An 18,960-nucleotide genomic window follows, 5' to 3' on the forward strand; every position below is an offset into this window, starting at 1 on the left:
AGAGTATGTGCCAAAAAGGGTATCTTAAAAGGGTGCTAATGCAATAATAAATTGTTTGTCTATTAAAAGTTAAAGTTATATTACGCATAACAGAAAATTTCGATTAGTGGAGGTCACAAATAAACATTCTAAAATGTTATTATTTTGTTTATTTATTTTTTAAAATAAATACATATATTCTTAATGTGATTTTATTATAATTTGGATTTACTTTGAATACGTATCTTATTGTATTTCATCAAATACTTTTAATCAGAAAACTTTTAAGGAAATCTCTTCTTGATTGATTTCATACCTCAGTATCCGTAAGCTGGAAGTAGAGAAAATTTATAGGTAATAGATATCTAAAATAAAACTCGTACTATCCGAGTTAATAGATATTCCCATGACAAGAACTTCATAGCTTTGACTAATCCTTGTGTACTCCACGCACTTCTGCCACTGAACAGGGTACTTTTTAGTCAGTCATCATTATGCCAATTATTTGTATTTTAATAGTCTTAAATTCCACGCTTAATCTTTGCTACCTGCAACTACCTGGCAGCTTATTTTCAATTTAAAAAGTCGCAACAACTTTTTCTATTTGCTCCCGCTCGACTTTGTCAGAGAGAGCCTAAAGGCTTTTCTGTTAACGGGCATGCACTAGGTTGGGCAACTGTTTCTTGTTGCCTTTTACGGGGGCATCTGAGAATGAAACCTGGCCCCCCGACTCCTCTTGCCCAAAATAAAAAGTTTAGGTTTGTTGTTATTTGTTTGCTGGCGACAAACTTGTGAGCTGCTTCCCAGTTGCTCGAGTGGGTGCCAGAGAATAGAACTAAGTTAACTTTGGTAGTTGACTTCCATTGAATTTAAATTGATTTGCTTTCTTGTTGGTGGCGCTTGAATATTCAGCGTTCAGCCGACAACAAATGCAGCCGAAATTATTCAGAGCGTATTCGAATGTGCTCTCGTAGAGGCAAAAGCATTCAAGTTGGCAAATAGCATACGATATTTCTGTGAATTCTGAGAACTTGTTAATGAAAAATGTATTTTAGTTCTAGATATTTTGACATATATTTTGAACAGTAAGAGATTTTTTAAGTGCATACTTTAATCTATAAATATGCGCTTTTTCTTTTCACTTCTTCTTAATGAACCATATTATGACACCTTGTCAGGCAAAATAAATATCACGGCTCAGATTTTGTAAGTGTTTTTGTTGTCTCTTCAAAATTTATTACATAACCTTTCTGGAAAGCAATCTATATATTTTTCACATTTTAATTATGCTTCATTCCGATTTATTTTCATTTTATCAAAATAAATTTGCGAGCTGTAAGGATTGAAACGGAAAACGCACGTCAATTGTATTTCTTTTAGAACTAAAGTCATAAATTTATTAATACACATTATCAGATGTCTTCTATGGCACATATACAGACTCATTTATTGCTAAACGCTGTAACGGGATTACATAACGTTTAGCCACGCCCACAAACGCACACAAGCTGTTTGCTTCAGTTTAACGCAACTGCAAGAAAATAAAGTTTAATTCAAAATTATTAGCATAAAGATTATAGAAATAGGCATATAAATAGTAAATTTAAGATCGAATCGAAGTCATAAAGCTTTAATTCATTTTATGCCCAGTCCACAGAAACTCTATTAATATGCAATCGATCAGTTTTAATGGTTCGCTCCTCTAATTAAAAGAGCTCACACACAGAATTTTAGCCATAAAAACTTTTATGACCACAAAGACACGATGTAAAACGTAGCCAGGCAATTAGGCAGCCTGCAAAATCAAGAAGAAGGGCAACAGAGGAACACAGAATGAAAACCAAATATTATTATGGACGGGAAAAGCCCTTTGGATGACAAGTGCCAAAAATGTACCGAGCTGTATGCGGACACTTGCCCACATAACTCGCAGGCCTTTTTCAAATTTTCCTCCTTTATTTTTTCATCTTTTTTTCTGACATTGAACTGATAATAGATGGAAACAACTAACCACTTGCATGACACGCTGTTAACTGAAGGGTTCTCGCCTAATGAAAGTTACAGCGGGTAAAGACACAAGTTATGCGGCCGGCAATGATATATTCGTGCATATCTCGTACTCATCGCTTAAATTGCTTTAGCTTAAGCACAATCTTATATTGAATTAACTATTTAAATGTTGAAATATTATGAAAGCTTTGGACGCTTCTTTCTTTTCACTCGACTTTCCACCCATTGCGGCGGATTTCATAAAAGAATTCGCAAGAGACCTAACAATTAATTGTTTCTGTAGAGCATTTACGTAAGAAATAAAGTTAGATACAACTGAAATGCTGACATCTTAACTAAAAACCAAAAAAAAACAGTTGAAGTTTTTCACCCATTTTACGAGCGTGAGGGTGAATTACCAAAGTCCCACTCAGTGATATTATGAATTCACAGTTAATAAAGGCAGAGATACAACCTCTTTAGGCAGTCGTTGGGTTACAGGGTATTTGCAAAAGGCAGAAGTGAATAGCAGAGCATAACAGACGCCACACACTTGACATGTGTGTGTGAGTGTGTGTCCCTGGAGCTAGAGTAAAAAAATAGTAGAGATGGAGACTAGATAGATACTAGATACTAGAATCGGTGTGTGCGTGTGTGTGTGTTGTGGATTTTACGCACTGCTAAATAAGCAATTTGCAAAATGTCCAAACCAATAACATAACAAATGACAGTGGCTCCAACAGCGTTGCGGTTAGCTGACTCGGATAACTGGCTGGCTTGCTTGGGTTTTGGTTGAGTTTGGTTTGGTTCGGTTTGGTTTGGTCTCTTTCGTCTAGGTTGCAAGATGACAGCTGCATCTGCAGCTGAAGCTGAACCTGAACCTGATGCTCCGGCTGCAGCTTTAGTTGGATGGCTAATGAAAATAAAGGTTAAGGCAACCAAATGCCAGCCATGCAATGTCGTGGGCAACACGTCGCAGCACACGGGCGAGTGTGAAAGTTTTTCTTGTGTCAACCCGTGTGGCTGCAAAATATTTGGTTTGATTGGTTCACCCGCCCAGTCTCAGTGTCCCCGCATGCAAAGCCAAGCCAAGTGGTTTATTCAAATGCCACCGCATTTTGCGAACTCTCTCAAAGCGTTTGCCCTTGGGGGTGTCGCAACCACAAAGGGGTCTAATAAAGTAAGAAAAGGAAAAAAATTGTATGGAAACTTGCAGGTGTCAGCAATTGACACATTTGAGCAAAGAGTTTAGGGAAACAGGGACTTGGTAATTGAGTTATAAGGGCGCCCAAGCAAAACTTTGTAGCATACCAAATGGCATTTGACAGCGAATGTTTAATGATAGAAACTAAGCACAGAAATGGATTCATATTTGAAGAGCAAATTCTTTCGTCACATAAATATAGTAGCATTCAAAAATGTACGCAAGTTAACTCTTTTGCAAGCATTTTCCCACATGAATTGGCTTTCAATTGTAAAGCTATAGCTAAAGTTATCCAGTTGTCATGCCTTGTTTTTTCAAGCAAAAATCTTATAAATTGGCAAGCGCACCGCAACGAGACAATAGAGAGGCACCATGTTGATAATGCCAAGTTCTTAACGTGCCACATGCCAGCGCCTAAAAGCACACTTTGAATATTTAAAGCCAAGCCAAAAACGGTGCACCACAGTATTTTGGATAGGCCTACGACAACGTCGCCAACGTTGACAACGTCAACAGCATCAACACAACCGCAAAACATCAAACTGCGTTGCAGCAGCAGGCAAATGGTTGGTTGGACCTCGACCAGGGGCCGTGGCAGGGGCAACTTCGAGGTTACGAAGGCTAAACGCAAAGCCGTATAATTTACAGCACACCTCAGTAGGCAGGGTGTGGGCTCAACCAGACACGAGATAACGTACAGTGGGCCAAATGCATTAGATTCCGATTAAAAGCCACATCACAAACGAAGATGGCATATATAAATAAAAACATTTTAAATAAAAAGGTAAACCTATTCCTATAATAATGCTAAATCAGTGTAGAAGCAAAGAAAAAGCCCAAAGCTAGATTAATGAAAATGATATGAAAATATGTATTTTGGACCCAAACTAAAATGAAAAGAGAATGTGAGAATATCTACGGTACGCTGAAGATTTATAACCTTATAGAAAGTTAACTGAAGGTTTTGCATATATCATTTGATGCAAATATCATATCAGAATGGCTAAAGTCTGATATTGATCAGACTTGCATTTATGTAGAGAGCTTTTCGACCGATTGTTCCTATGGCAGCTACATGATTAAGTGGTTCCGACAGCTGCTTGCCACAGAAAGACAAACCTATGCAAAGTTTCAAAACAAAATGACTAAAAACTGAGAGTCATGTGTACATTGAGGCACACAGACGGACAGAGAGATGGACAGACCGGCATGGCTATATCAACTGGGCAGTTGCTGCTGATCTAGAATATATATATATACTGTACGCATATCAAGAGCGAACTATAAAATCCTCAACAAGGGTATATAACTTGAGCCTGAGTCGTCATGGATAAGTATCCATGCATCTGGGGATAAATGCAGTTGTGCAATTTAGAGATTATATTAATATTTTCATGTTCATATCATATCATATCGCACTGCTGTGTTCCACTGTGCCACGATGGTTAGTCCGCACATTGATGCATTTGACAGCGGCGACGAGAGGGGGCGTGTCTAAACACCTACACCGATGATAATGGGGCTACGTCTGTTTATGAATGTAACGTTGACCAGTGACGACGATGACGATGACGACGACGATGACGATGACGATGATGATGACGTTGACAGGACGCATAATTGCCGCTGCGCATCTTGAAGTCATGCGGCGTTTTGTCCAGCCGGAGCTGGACTGGTTTTAAGTGAAGCAACAGACGTGCCGGAAATCAACTTAACACAACCGCAAAAGCGCAATCTCCATTTTGGTGTAGCAGCCCCAATGCAACCCACCAATAGGTTTTTGTTTCTTTTTATTTGTCCAGCCCAACCCTTTTTTTTGTCTCCTTTTATTGCTGGCTGTGCTGTTGTTCCATGTGTTGGCATTTCGGATAATTGGTGTGTCCATGTTGGCCATTGGAGCAATGACTGCTCTGGCTGCTCCCCGGCTGCACATTAAGTTGCGCTCCGGACCCCGCCCCCCCCACACACACAAAATTGAGTTAATGATGCTTCGGTGCAGCGACTGCATCCCCGACGTTGCGGCGACATTTGCTACGCACCCAGCTAGAGTTTTGGAGTCCATTGGAGTCAGTTGCTCCCTGTGGTCCCATAATGATGTGGTGTAGTCGTCTGTGCCGAGTGCTGGCTATTTTGCATGTGCGAATTGTTTCAACGCATTTGGCAGACATGTTTTATCGCCTGTTGGCGCCTTGAAGTATGCACTCCAAGAAAAACAAACTGTTCCCAAACACTTTTCAATTAATTTTAAATCTTAAAATGCAAGAGATTTGCATTTAACATTTAAGACTGCTATGAGAAGACCCAATAAACTGAAAACAATCATATTAATCAAATGAAATAAATCAACAGCTACATTTCTTTCGCTGCCAAGTAAACCTGAAGCAATGCTAAAGCAATTGCTTGTACTCTCAGCAATTGATTTGAGTTATCTGAGAAAACTTAAACAAAATAAAAACATATTCCCTTTTTCCCCCAAAGCCCAATGGGTAAACAAATTAACGAAATTAAAGCAAATCAAAAAGTCAAATTCAATAAGCAAAGGCAAAAATGTTTAACAATTAACCGCACATTGAATACTCTACTGCAAACTTTTCCCAAAAGAAGTTAAGAAAACCTAGAACAATATTATCCCACGAAACAAATCCCAAAATATCTATAATAGCAATATGATCCTTTCGTTTCCGACTTTACAGCTTACCAAATTTGTCATTTCATGAATAACTCAATGTCTGATAAAATCAAAATATCCTCTGCATAGGGTATGAATACAAAAGGCAAACAAATTGAAAAATTGAAAAATATTTTAAACAAACAGAGCACAACAGAACAAGGGCCGCACAGTTTTCGGTTTCTGGCTTTTTGGCTATTAATCAAAACAAATAGCTGAAGAGAAATTAAATATTTAATTACCACTCAACAAGAGCTTTTGTAAATGTTTTCGTTTGGCCTGGCGCGTGGTACGGAAAAGGGGGACGGATTTTCATATTATGTAAACTGCGTTTGGGCATTTTTAAGCCCCATTTTGGTCTTTCTTTGCATTTCATTAGGGAAATGCATAAACAGTTGAGCCTCCGCCTTGTGCCCACCCGGTTTTTAGAGCCAATTTGAGCATCTCAAGAACTGTTGCAGGCTGTTGCAGGCGCACCTGCTGTTTTACGGTCCACGTTGATTTGCCTCTAAATATTGCTCAACGGGGGACTCCAGAGAGTCGAGTGTTGTCTGGATTTGATTGAGTCAAAGAAGAACTTACCCTGACAGTTAATGTAATTAGTCTGGCGAAATGCCAGAAATGCTTTATCATTGACTGCACTTTGAATACCCTGCGCTAGCTGCATGGTAAGTGGAGGAGTGGAGGAGCTCAACCTGTTCATGTCAGCTTTGCAAGAGATATTGAAGAACCTTCTAATTGAATATTATATATTAATATCAAATATTAAGCTTCATTTTTTGTATATGTAAATATTGTATTTGTTTCGTTCTTCAGCTCGCAATGAGTGGACTCTACTCTAAACCACTTACAGGGTATTCTCTTGCCAAGCAGTCGCCAGTAGCACACCCGGCACTTGTTAGTGGTAATTAATTGTGTATCAACAAAGCGAAATGACAAGCAAATTGCCAAAAATATTTCAAAGTCCACATTTCTGTACTCGAGTTGACCAATTGACAGCAGTTGTTTCCGTCGCTTGGCTCCGAATAAAATCGAAAACGCATTTGCCAATTTATAAATGTTGTGTACTTTCATTTCAATTGATTTCGTTTCGTTTCGCTTCGATTCGATTCGCTTGTCAAATGCCGCAAAATAGCAACAAATATTATTTTACTTACTGCTCGGCTTTTACGGCAATCAATTTCTGTGGCTCTGCCTGATATACCAATAAGGTTATCCAATACCCCAAAATATCACTAACTATTTGTGTACACTCAATTATTTTTTAGTAAATGTGTAGATAGTTCGTAAACATGCAGGAGTTTCTGCATCTAAATTTTTAATCACGAATAAATCGTTATCTTAGTCAAATGTAAATCTTTCTGCACAAATTTGAATGGTTAAATGAGAAAAAGAAGCATGTACTATAAAGCTGATGGCAGAAGGAGACGAAGGATAGAGCCTATAAAGCAATATATATTTGGCAGAAATTCCTCGCTTTTGTTTAATGTATTTCTAGCATTTTGCTAGCGATATCTTCTACTAGTTCCGATATGTTACCATCGATAACATACTTATATTCCAGCTTGTCATATTACATATTAACTTGCCTTAGCTTTTTTCTTAGTCCAAATCATTTTTCTGTATTTAAAACATTTAATACTACAAAAACTTGTAAAATATTTACAAGCGCATCTGCTGCTGATGAAACTTTATAAGGACTTTTGCTTTTGCAACTTTTAATTAACAGGCCGCTGCAATTTTTAAGTCAAGGATAAACGTCACCAAATATTTACACATCCTTCTCAAAAAAAAAAAAAAAATTAAAAATAAAAATAAATAAATAAATAAAAGAAGCAGTAAAAAATGCAAAAAACACTCAACACTGATTGTCCAAAGCGAAAAGTTTAAATCTTTTGGACGGATTTCAACCAAAGCTAATGATGATGATTTTAATGAAATACTTAAACAAGTTTTCTCAGCTCTGAGCCAAGCGAGACAGCTGCTTGACGGCAATCAAAATTATGAATTCATGAAAATTTACAAAAATTTTAAGCACTTCTGTTGACTTTAGAATCCGTTTGCCAAGTTATGAGCACATCCAGAAGGTAAACTTGCATAACATCTACAGCAATAAATTTTGCAATTATTTGAGTAACAACGAGACGGAGACAGAGAGGAACAGCCAGAAAAAGAGTGGGAGCGGGGGAAAGGCTAGAGGATGGTTGACGGTTGTGTGGCCAAAGCGCCATTTTTAGTGCTGGCCATTGCATAACAAAATGGCGCCAACTGGCGTCAGTTTTACGCCCGATTGATGTGCAATATATTCAGAACGCGTTGCAGCCAATTGGCAAAAATGAACCTAGCTGACACTAGCTGAAAGCTAAAAACTTGGATTAATCCAATAGAAGACAATATATAAGCTAAGTGGAGCTTTAAATGCGCCCTTTAAAATTAGTTGTAAGGCACAGGGCGAGCTTAGTTTTGGTGTGAAAGGCTTGCTCGTCTTTCAAATCTGTAGACTTTCTAGTGTGGCATAGTTACAACAAAAGGGAATGGGCAGAAAAAAGCTTAACACTCACGGAAATTAAAAATACGCAGCATTCAGAAATGATTTATTAATTTTTATTTAATATTTAGATGCTAGCATTGCGAAAATGCATAGAAATTGTTATTGCTTTAAGCGGCTAGTTAGTCTTTTAAATCTGAAGGATTTCTAGTGTTGTAAAATTACATTCATATTCAGATGACATCCATAGAGAAATTAAATTTTAAATTTAAAAAGCTTTTTTTGCAATGTTTTACAACACTGTCTTTTTAAGCCCTCCCAGGCTGGCATTGAGCGTCAATTTCAGCCAATGTCAATATGTAGAACTAATGTAGGTAACTCAAATTAATCGCTGGCAAAGGAGCTGACAAATCCATTTCTAAAACGATTTTATTGGCAGTAGATTTTTTTTTTCATTTGGCTGCTTGGTGGGGTTTTGGGCCGACAGTTGCCAGTTTTATGATTGCAGCGCACGTCGAAGACGCTGCACGTCATCAATTCTTTTGACATGTCCTGCGGCCATTAAGCCTGAGTTGAAGGAGACGACGACAACGTTGCCACAGAGTACTCAATGCAGAGTCTTGGGTCGTTTGTGTGTGTGTGTGTGTTTGCGTGCGTGTGTGTGTGTGTCTGCGTTTCCGCTGCCTTTCCGTTGGCTTTTCCCTATGGCTGCGTCTCAAATTAACCTGATACCAGCCACTGCTTTACGTATGCTGTCAAATATCCCAAACGCAGGCGGAAGCCTTTCCCAGTCATCAGGCAGTCGGCAGGCAACAGCGGAAGCGTATCGGAGGCGCCTCCTGCTCATTAAAAATGCAATAGTCCATAGAGAACTCTGTGCGCCTGGCTACATGAATAACCCGGGCTGCCATTGACTGCTTATTGTATAACTTGGCCATATTAATGGCTGTCAATATTGATACTCCTCACGGCCAGCATCCTTTTGTGCTCTGTGCTCGAATGGTCTGCAATTGGTTGTCTCATTTGTGCTGCAGTCTGGTCTCATCTGATCCTGGCATTCAATTATCTATCTGTATATCGTGTTGCATGCAGCCTTGTAGCTGCTGCAAGAATGCTCTGTCTGCTATCTGAAACCCCAATTTGTATCATTTGTGTATTGGCCAACTATAATTATGCTAATGTTTATAAATATGTAAATGTGTACTATACAATATACTCAGATGTGGATATTCTATTCAGATAATAGATGTATACAAATATGCTTTTGATTAACCAAAACCAAGACAAGGGCCACGCATTGTAATAATTCTAATGAATATATTTAACTGCTTGCCACACATATATTCAGACTTTTAGCAAATTTCCGATTAGCTATTAGAAATGTTAATTTTATTATCATTATTATACTATATTAAAATTTAAGCTTTGTAAGCCCCGGCACAAAGTAAACCCCAAATCCTATAAATCAGCAAAGTTTTTAAACATTTTAAAAAGCTTTGCGGTTTTTTTTTTTGTTTTGTTTAAATAACGAAGCCAACAAAATTATGATGAGCATGCGGGAAAAAAAATTGAAAAACAACGTATTAATCAAATAGATGCGTTTCTCTATGGCTCAAAAGTTTAGGCTGACGAGCAGTAGGCGGGCAAGGCGGAGTCCGGGTCCCAGCTTCAGCACTCTGCGTCTGCTCTTACATACTGACAGCAGCAGCAGCAGCAGCGAAATCCATTAAAGTTTTACGACCAGTGTAAACATTAAGTTGCATATGCAATTTTATGTGCAAAGGGCTAAACGCCGCGGGCTGTGCAACTATTTCCTAACTCGGGCGCCATTTACAGCTAACCCATCCACAAGCTGGAGAGGCTCATGGCTATAACCGCTTTTATCCAGGGCCTTAGACATTGTAGCCAACTGTGATTCAATTGCTTTTGCCTTTTTTGGTAACACTAAAGCAACAAAATTGTAAGAAATATCTTATGGGAAATTCGGACCAGGAAGTGTTTCATTTAAATACTGTTACTTCCGGACAATAAGATAGCGCAAGAGAGTATGCGTGAGAGAGAGAGAGAGAGGGAGAGCGACATAGAAAGAGACAGCGCGAGATCCAGAGATAGAAATTTATATTATATATATTATAGTTTAATATTTTATTGAATAAGTTTTTGTTGTATATAACACTTTTTTATATTTCTCGTTTAAATTATATTTTTTATTTTATTTTATTTTTTTGAGGTTTTTCTGACAATTCAGAGTTAAGAGATAAGCTATGAATTGATAGATTAGGAAATTGTTTAGATCAGGAGTCTTTTAATATGTTAAACATTATATACTTTGAATATTAGAAATGTTTAATTAATTAATAATTTAATTACATTGTGTTTCCTTTTTTTAACCCCTCCCACCATATTTTACACTTGTTAGCATAATACATTTTTCAACGCAGTTTTTTGAATCAAAGTTCGTTTCTGTTTGCCCTATCAGCGACGCGCTGCGTTTCATATAACGATAATTTATGGCAAATTTATAATGTTGTAAGTGCCAACAAACTTGCTGAAACTATCCATAAAAGGCTACACACACACACACACACACACACATATAAGCCACCCACTGTGCCGTTTACTGCGCTACTTTGCCCAGAATTAAGGCTGAGCTCGTAAAGCTGTTGCCATAGATACCAGATAGCAAAGGGCGGAGATGCGCTGTGGGGTGGGCGATGTGACTAGGAGCAGCATATAGACGAGGAGAGTTGACGGAAAAGCCATATCGGCATCTAAAGAGCACACACACACACATACAGAGACAACAGAAGCGTCCCTGCATAAATATTACAAAATCGTAAATACACACGCCCAAAACTTGCGAATCTCAGCTTGTGTGCGTGAGTGTGTGTTGTGTGTGTATGTTGTGTATCTTTATTGTGTGAAGTCATTCGCACAGTTGCAGATATTTTGAACTCAAAGATCTCGAGGCATAGACATAGTTCCGCCCAAGTTGAGGTTAGTTTTGAATATAAACAAAATATATACAGGGTATGGCCAAAGACTATTTATATCGACTTTGGTATTACCTAAAATAGCGCCTGTCCAAGCTAAGGCAAATAATTTAATAATATTGTATTCATATTATCTTTAGTATTACCCTTTATTGGCAATAGCTTAAATACAAGTGCATATGGAATACGTGTTTAACGTGCTTAACGAACCTTCCTAAGAAGCGAGTTCCAAAGATCTAACTATCTTGCATATAGCTAATTGATATTGTTAAAGAGGAAATCTCCTAATATATATATCAGAAAGCAACTAAGAGAACTCTAGCATAGACATGATAAGATGATTATATCTACTGCCTGCACCAAAAACACCAAGGTATTAAAAGATATATTGAAAATTTAATGAACTGATAAATATACCCAGATGTTATCGCGTGGCAACTCACAAATTAAACAAAGTATTCAACCAAAAATATGATAATTGATCTAAGAATTACTTTTTTACTAGGAGGCAATTGTGGCATACGTAAAAGTCACATAATTATGGCATTATAAATAATACTTAGATCTGCCATTTATTTCTCTTATTTCTCATTTCTTATTGCCATAATTATTCCGTCAAAAGCCATTTCGACTATAATATTCCTTTCGTCTCATAGCTGATATGCAGTTAGCCAATTTCAAATTGAAATCGCTGCAATGTGTGAAATTTATGGGCTCGTTTCTTTTTTTTTATTCGGGCTCTGGATTTTGCGTTAGTTTTTTTACATTTGATTATTTTTTTTGTATTATTTTATTACTTTTTGTGGGTCATTGTCCGGCTTCGAATCAGTTGGGTTTCGTTCACTTGGCATGCTGCATAGCTTCGGGTGTTTTTTTATTTATGCGTGAAATGCTTTTAAATTTTTTGGAATACTTGCAACTCGCTCCGTTTTGTCGGATATGTTGCATGTGTGTCTGTGCACTTGGTCTTGTGTTTGTGTGTCTGGGCCACTTCAGCGTTCGGAAATTAAAACTTTTTTATGGTCTTGGCATGTTGTGTGTGCAAAAAGCAAAAAAAAATGTAAATGTATATATAAATTTAAATATATTGTTGTTACTTGCCACGAATTCAAGTGGCGACCACACAAATTGGTCAAACTAATAAATTTTGTGGAACCTAACTAGTTTTACAAGTTTTTTAGGGCCAACAAATGCACACTCAAGCTATAAGTTAATAGAAACATCGCAAAACTTGGACAAAACAAAAATGTTTGAGAGAAAGTTTAATGTTCTGAGCAATTTATTAAATAGAGGCAGCTAAAAGTATTAAAGCTCATAATAATTTCTTGTTTAATACGATATTATTGTACGTATCAAGCTCATTTAAATATTTTAATGCGCTTTCAAATGTTTAAGCGGAGCTTTTGTTGTAAGTATAGGATATATTTAACGCGCTTTTAAATGAATAATCAAAGCTTTTGTTGTGTTTCGCAGCAAAGAAAGCACAAAGAAAAAGATGAAAGCTGAGCTTTCGCTTAAAATATTTTGTAATCTTTAACAAAAGCCTTGTAAAGTCTACAATGCTGAAAGCTCAAATCTTAGTGGCACATTGTGTATTCATTGGATATAGAAAAGGCATAGGATCTGCTCTTCTTGGTTACTTACCCGTCGCTCACACAGCTAGAACGGATTAGATTCCTCGATTCACGTGGCGAACTGTACTCTCCACTCCTCACTTCTCAGCAATTAGCAGTAGGATCTTGTTCATCAGCTCATTGGCTACCGTTTCGTGCAGGGTATTCAGTCGTGCGGCAAGAAAGTCACCAAATTTGATATAGAGCAGCTCCCGGGGACTAGGCTGATGGCGCCCACTTGTCGCGCCGGCGCCAGTGAAGCTGCTGCCAGGCGAGAGTTGACCGTCGGGGGCGAGCATATTAACGCCGGCATTGGGCGGACAGGCCGTTCGGTCCTCATCGTCATCGTCATCATCGTCGTACTCCAGATCGTCGTCATCGTCATCCTCCAAGTCACCAGCATCCACGTCGATCAGCTCGTTGTTGGTACTGATAATCAGATGCGGCGGTGGCGTTGCATAAAGCCCACTTCCGCCGTCCCCCTTGGCCACCCGAAGGCGTTCCTTCAGCTGCTGCTTGGTCTGCGGTCGTATGGTGGCCAGTTTCTGGCGCGACTTGAACGCCGACCGACTGCCCGTCTCGTCTGGCGAGTCTGGCTCGTCCTTGATGTAAATGGAGGGTGAGCTGCTGCAGGAACGCGAACTGCTGCACAGCTGCACCGCAGCGGGCGATGTGGCCGGCATTGGGGCAACTGTCAGAGGCAGGACAATGGCTGGCGTCGTCTTCTGCAGCGATGTCAATGTCACGTCCGGCTGCAGTTGGAGCGCCTGCAGATGCTGCGCCTGCTGCTGCAGCCCGACGGGCAACTGGCTAATGCTGGGCAGGATTGGCGGCGCTTGACTAACTGCTGCGATGTTCGCTTTCAATGGCTGATTGTTGGGATTGTTTGGATCGCTGGGCGCAAAATATTGGTATTCATCGTGTGCCACGCTATTGTTGTTGTTGTTATTGCTGTTGCTGTTGCTATTTGTATTGTTGTTGTTATTGTTGCTGCTGATATTTGCACTGTTGTTGTTGCTAGCATTGTTTGTGTTGTTGTTGTTGTTGTTGGTGGCAGACTCCACGGAAGTGTTCTTGATGCGTTCACGAGATCTATTGGGAATGCATAAAAAAAAAGAAATTAAGTATATATGTATGTTCTGCAATAAATTGTGTGTTAGAAAAGACATTGCAACATAACAAAAGCATACGCCGAACTGTAAATGCCCTTACAGATATAAATAACAAACGGTTTCGCAGATTTGTTGGTAGTCTCTTGACCAGGTTGAAATACACTATACAAAAGTATAAAAAAAGTATTAGCCAAGATATAAGCAAGTATTTAAGTATTTTTCGCGTTTTCGTAAATCTGTTTTCAAAAACTAAATACAGATATCGTATTTAAATAGATATAGATGGATATATGTATTCCATTTTATATGAAAACGTGTTCAGTTCTTCGAGCTTTAAGCTGACAATTATTGGATTAAAACATTTATTAAAGCTTGGGTTTTTAAAAGTTATTTTTTCACGAGCTTATTGTCATGCAGTGTTAGAAAGCAAGTAAAATATTAGAGTGAGTTGAGCATATCTAGTGTTAATAAAAAACACTGAAAATAGGCAAGTTCTAAAAAAATTAAGAAACAGATAAGTGTCAGGCACTCTTTTATTGTTTAATTTGCTTTGTTAATTTGCCATGCAAACTTTTTTGATATTGTCGGTTGTTGTTGCCCATTGTACTTACTTGCGCTCCCTGATGACCTCCTTGAGAAATGCCATGGCATCGTAGTATTCCCATTTGGACTTGAAGCGTGTGGTGCCCAGCATCTTCTCGTGATTCAGCTCCCGCCTGAAGATCTCTCGGAGCGAGGTGAAGGTGCGCTGCACTCGTTCCCCGTTCACGTTGAACATGCGGCCAAGTTCGTTCCATTTGATGGCCTTCTTTTTGTCGGAGCGCTTGTAGTGGGGCAGGCGGCAGTCCCAGAGTATGGGATTGAGGCGAACTAGCTCGATGAGTCGGCGCTTTTCGATGTTGTGGCGCGAGAAGGCCATGGCCAGAATAGTTCTCTCTTTCTCTCTCTCTCTCTCTCTCTCTCTCTTAAAACACTCTTAAGTATTTGGTTTCGTTGGGGTCTCTTTTGCTGCCACTACCAAAATGCGCTCTGCGCATGACACACACACACGTGTAACGCGCGCCCGTGTGTTTGTGTGCGCGCGTGTGTGTGTTGGCCCGTTTCAGATGCTGCGCAAGATGTGTGAAGTGAGAAAATCGTTAATATTATTTGTTGCCTGTTGGTCATCTGGCCGAAAAGTATGCAACGTTTCGGACACCTATTAACGGGGGTTTGAGGCGATTTGTTCATTGTTTCTGAGTTCCAAGTTCAATGAACTGAATGCCTGCATATCAATACATGCGAGGAAATTACAAAGGAGGGTATTTGTTTGCCAAGAGACATAAGAAATGCAAATGCAATTGTAATGCTCGGCTTAAGGGGGTTAATCAAGTGCAATAACTATGCAAATTAGCTCAAAAATCGATTTAAATTCGGTGTAAAAACAGAATTTTCAATAAATGAACTTAAAGTGCACATAGCTGAACTGAAAAACGAAATAAACCTCTATTCCAATAGTTAAAGCAATGAAAGTGTTTGCCAAAAAGAGAGAATTTTGGATTTTCAAATGACTTCTGCTATATAGATTGAAAGGCTAGCAACAACTTTAACTGCTCTGGATTGTTTTGAAATAGGTCAATTCTGATTTTACCAATTTTGATACAGCACAATTCAGTTTAATTCCTGTATTCTAATACATATTTGAATATATATATTTTTCATTTAATTATCTATTTATGATCTGATTGATGATTTTTTTGTTAAGAAACTTATCTTGAACACCCAATATCTGTTATTTGGAAGAGGAATCTCCAATAGGCTTTATACAATAACGTTTCTTAATAAGTTTCTTAATTTTGCAAATGCCGGAAAACGATCGTTTTCTTTTCTTACAGAGTTTTTGCATAGTACAAATAATTTATTCTTAAATTAGGAACTCATGAAAATAGAAAATGAGCAAATTTCTCTTAACATTGTTTTGCCAAAGGCGTTGGCCTGTAAAACGCATAGCATGACGCTATTTAATTCAGGTAAAAAATCATGAGTATAAAACGATATTATTTTATACGTAAATACATATATATATATATATGTATATACCTATGTATAAGTACTTCGCACAAACAAAGTACAATTATAAGTTAGCCAAACAAATCGTATAAAATAAACATTTGCAATGTTCTGGCTTCGCATTCCTAGAACTCAAGCGCTGTGGTCGAGAATGTGCAGGTACATATATATATATATATATATATATATATTAATATACATATCCATAATAGTTCTGTTCCGTTTTTGAATCATACGAGTATGTGAAATGCGTAGGTGTTATATTTCAATTAAAATGGAAGGGAAAAATCCCTTAATAATTAAAGTCAAAGTACAATTTCTAGAATAAAAGATGTGAATAAAATATGTTCCTAGTTCAAATATCTTCTTTCCGTTCCGGAACTTTATTGTAAGACAGTTTCGAATTTTGGGAATTATTTATAATTAAGGTAATTTCGGGAATTTATTAAAATTCAGCTTAGATATGAGAAATTTTGTGATATCATTTTATTCTCAATTTTTAAGAGCATTTTCTATTATATATATAGGTGATATAAAAAATATTAATATATATATAATTTTACGTTTTTTGTTGGGTTTTTAGTTAAAGTATCTTTTTCTTTATTCTTTGTAAATATTACGTAGGACGTATATAATACGAGCACTTCTTACCAATCCTTTAAGCAGCTTCCCTACTCTCTATCGCTCTCTCTCTCTCTCTCTTTCTCCTGCTATGTCTTTCTCTGTCTGTCTGAAAGTGTCTTTCTTTCTCTCTCTCATACGCTTGTTGTCGCTCGCAGCTTACGTAACAGATTTGCCGCCTCTTTTGCCTTCTACTTGTAAGGCGTTTTTTTTTTGTTAGTTTTTATTTTTTGCCAATTTCTTGTTTCAACTGATTTTTAATTGTGTGCTTGCTGCAATGCCCACCATAAACACACACACGCACACACGCACACACAGTTTATGCATAAGCGCTAAAAATACGCACAACAAAGTAAGATATGCCAAATTGCTGGTACCAAAAAAAAAAAAATAATTAAGCACAAATTATAATTGATATAATAAAAACAATTTGTGCACACTTTTGCACTGTGTACACACTTGCACTTGCCCAAATTCCAATCTAATTTGCAGAAGATGAGTTTGTTTGAATGTTGTTTTTTTGAATTAGCTGTTAATTTTTGTTTGCGGCCAATTTGCGTGTTCATTAATTGTTTTCATTTGTGTTAACTGTAAAACATTTGGCGCCTCGCAGGCAACTAAAACAAGCTATTTTTTTGCTCACAAATTTAGTTGATTTATTTTTTTTTTTTTTTCTGCTGCCGTGTTGTTTATTCGTGTTGTTGTTGTTGTATTTATTAACAATATGAGCAGCACGTTGAGAATTTATATCAATTTATTTCAATTAACAAAACAACAAAACGTTGCTGTTGTTATTGTTGTTGTTGTTGTTGTTGTTGCTGTTGTTGCTCGCTCGTTCGCCCGTTCGACTGTTCGACTGTTCGCTCGGTTGCTGCCACTTGTCGCAGTGTTAGTAATTGTGGCTGTTGCTGTGTGTTGTATGAAGGCTATGCAACAACTATTTGCCACCACAAAAATCTGTAAACGATGCGAGCGCAAAATGTACCACAAAATTCACAAACACAGCTGCAGTGCGCTGCGTATGTGTGCGTATATGTGTGTATACACTCAAATAAGCGGGCGGACGCAGCGAGAGCGGCAGCAACAACAACAACAACAACTACAACTACTACTACACACAAACACAGAGACACAGCACAATTGCAAGCTCAATTGATATTCGTATATTATTAATTTAAAAATGTTTATTATATTTGTGCATATGTATGTATGCATGTGGTGCGTCGCTCTGGGCTTGCGGCAGCCAACGTTTTGTTGCCACTTCTTGGCAGCAGCTGCTGCTCGCCGCTGTTTTTCACAACTTGCCCCACAAAACCAACTGTAAACGAACTTAAATTTTCTTGCAAATTGGCGGCGCAGCAGCCGCTGCTGAGCGCACGTAAGCCACATAGAGAGCGCCGCTGCGCTCTGCCAATGTTTTTGTTTGTGTATGCAATAAGTGACAACGAGAGCGAGAGCGAGAGCAAGAGAGTGTGAGAATGTGAGAGAGAAAGACCCACGCGTTGTTTGGGGGCTGCGTTCGGCTCTCTTAGTTGTTATAATATGCTGCTGCTGCTGCTGTTTCTGTTATTGTTGTTGTTGTTGCTGTCGGTCCGGCTGTTTCAAATGCTGAGAGGATGCTTTTCGGTCAGCTTTCTGCTGATGTAAACAATTGGGGGAACTTTTGCGCTGTTGCCAATAAACCTAGCAACGTGTTGTCAACTGAAATGCGAAGCGGCAGCAACTGCAATTTTTATTTAGGGGCCACCTAAGTCCAATTTATTGTTAGATAATCATTTCTGTGGCTCAAATCAGTTATAGTTTCATTTAAAAAGGGGAAAAACATTCTGCGATTATAAAGCCAATCTAAATAGAAGTGTTTAGTATTTAGTTAATTTGTTAGATCGTTTTGGCCCTCCGCGATGATAAACGGATGATCAGGAAAATAAATAGCAGACGCTCTTAATATTTCCATTGAGTGATTATAGAACAAAAGAAAAGTACAGGAACTGATCACAAAGCAAATAAATGTGTAAGCACACATCATATATAATTGAGTATATTTCTTTTTTGGTGGCCATAAATCCTCTTCATATCTGCAAACAATACAGAGACATGAATAGAACGCAATGAAACCGCCCGCGCGTCTTTGCTTATCAACAAGCGCTTGGCAAAAGCAAATAAACAAGCAACCAAAAACTAAAACCAACGCACCCACAGAACAACAACAATAACAAACAAATGTGAGCGAGCAAAGTAAACAAA

General features: G+C 38.1%; 1 protein-coding gene and 1 long non-coding RNA gene across 5 annotated transcripts in view; one reads left to right on the plus strand and one right to left on the minus strand.

Moving 5' to 3' along the window:
* Positions 1-18,960, plus strand: part of LOC116650694 (uncharacterized) — a 147,143-nt gene that overhangs the window by 107,737 nt on the left and 20,446 nt on the right. The gene's annotated exons all lie outside the window — the stretch shown is intronic.
* Positions 1,214-18,001, minus strand: LOC6624721 (uncharacterized protein DDB_G0288805). 3 transcript variants are annotated; one of them, XM_070208245.1, is made up of 4 exons: positions 17,186-18,001; positions 14,658-15,155; positions 12,966-14,026; positions 1,214-1,510 (listed from the first exon to the last, which is right to left on the minus strand). In XM_070208245.1, the coding sequence occupies exons 2-3, from the start codon at positions 14,963-14,965 to the stop codon at positions 13,033-13,035; spliced, it is 1,302 nt and encodes a 433-aa protein (XP_070064346.1). In that variant the 5' UTR covers positions 14,966-15,155; positions 17,186-18,001; the 3' UTR covers positions 1,214-1,510; positions 12,966-13,032. The 3 variants fall into 3 exon arrangements, with proteins under 3 accessions (XP_070064346.1, XP_070064347.1, XP_070064345.1); XM_070208246.1 differs by having other exon boundaries at positions 17,176-18,001; XM_070208244.1 differs by lacking the exon at positions 17,186-18,001 and adding an exon at positions 16,747-17,086.

Source organism: Drosophila virilis, chromosome 3 (assembly GCF_030788295.1).
Source record: "Drosophila virilis strain 15010-1051.87 chromosome 3, Dvir_AGI_RSII-ME, whole genome shotgun sequence".
Lineage (NCBI taxonomy): Eukaryota > Metazoa > Arthropoda > Insecta > Diptera > Drosophilidae > Drosophila > Drosophila virilis.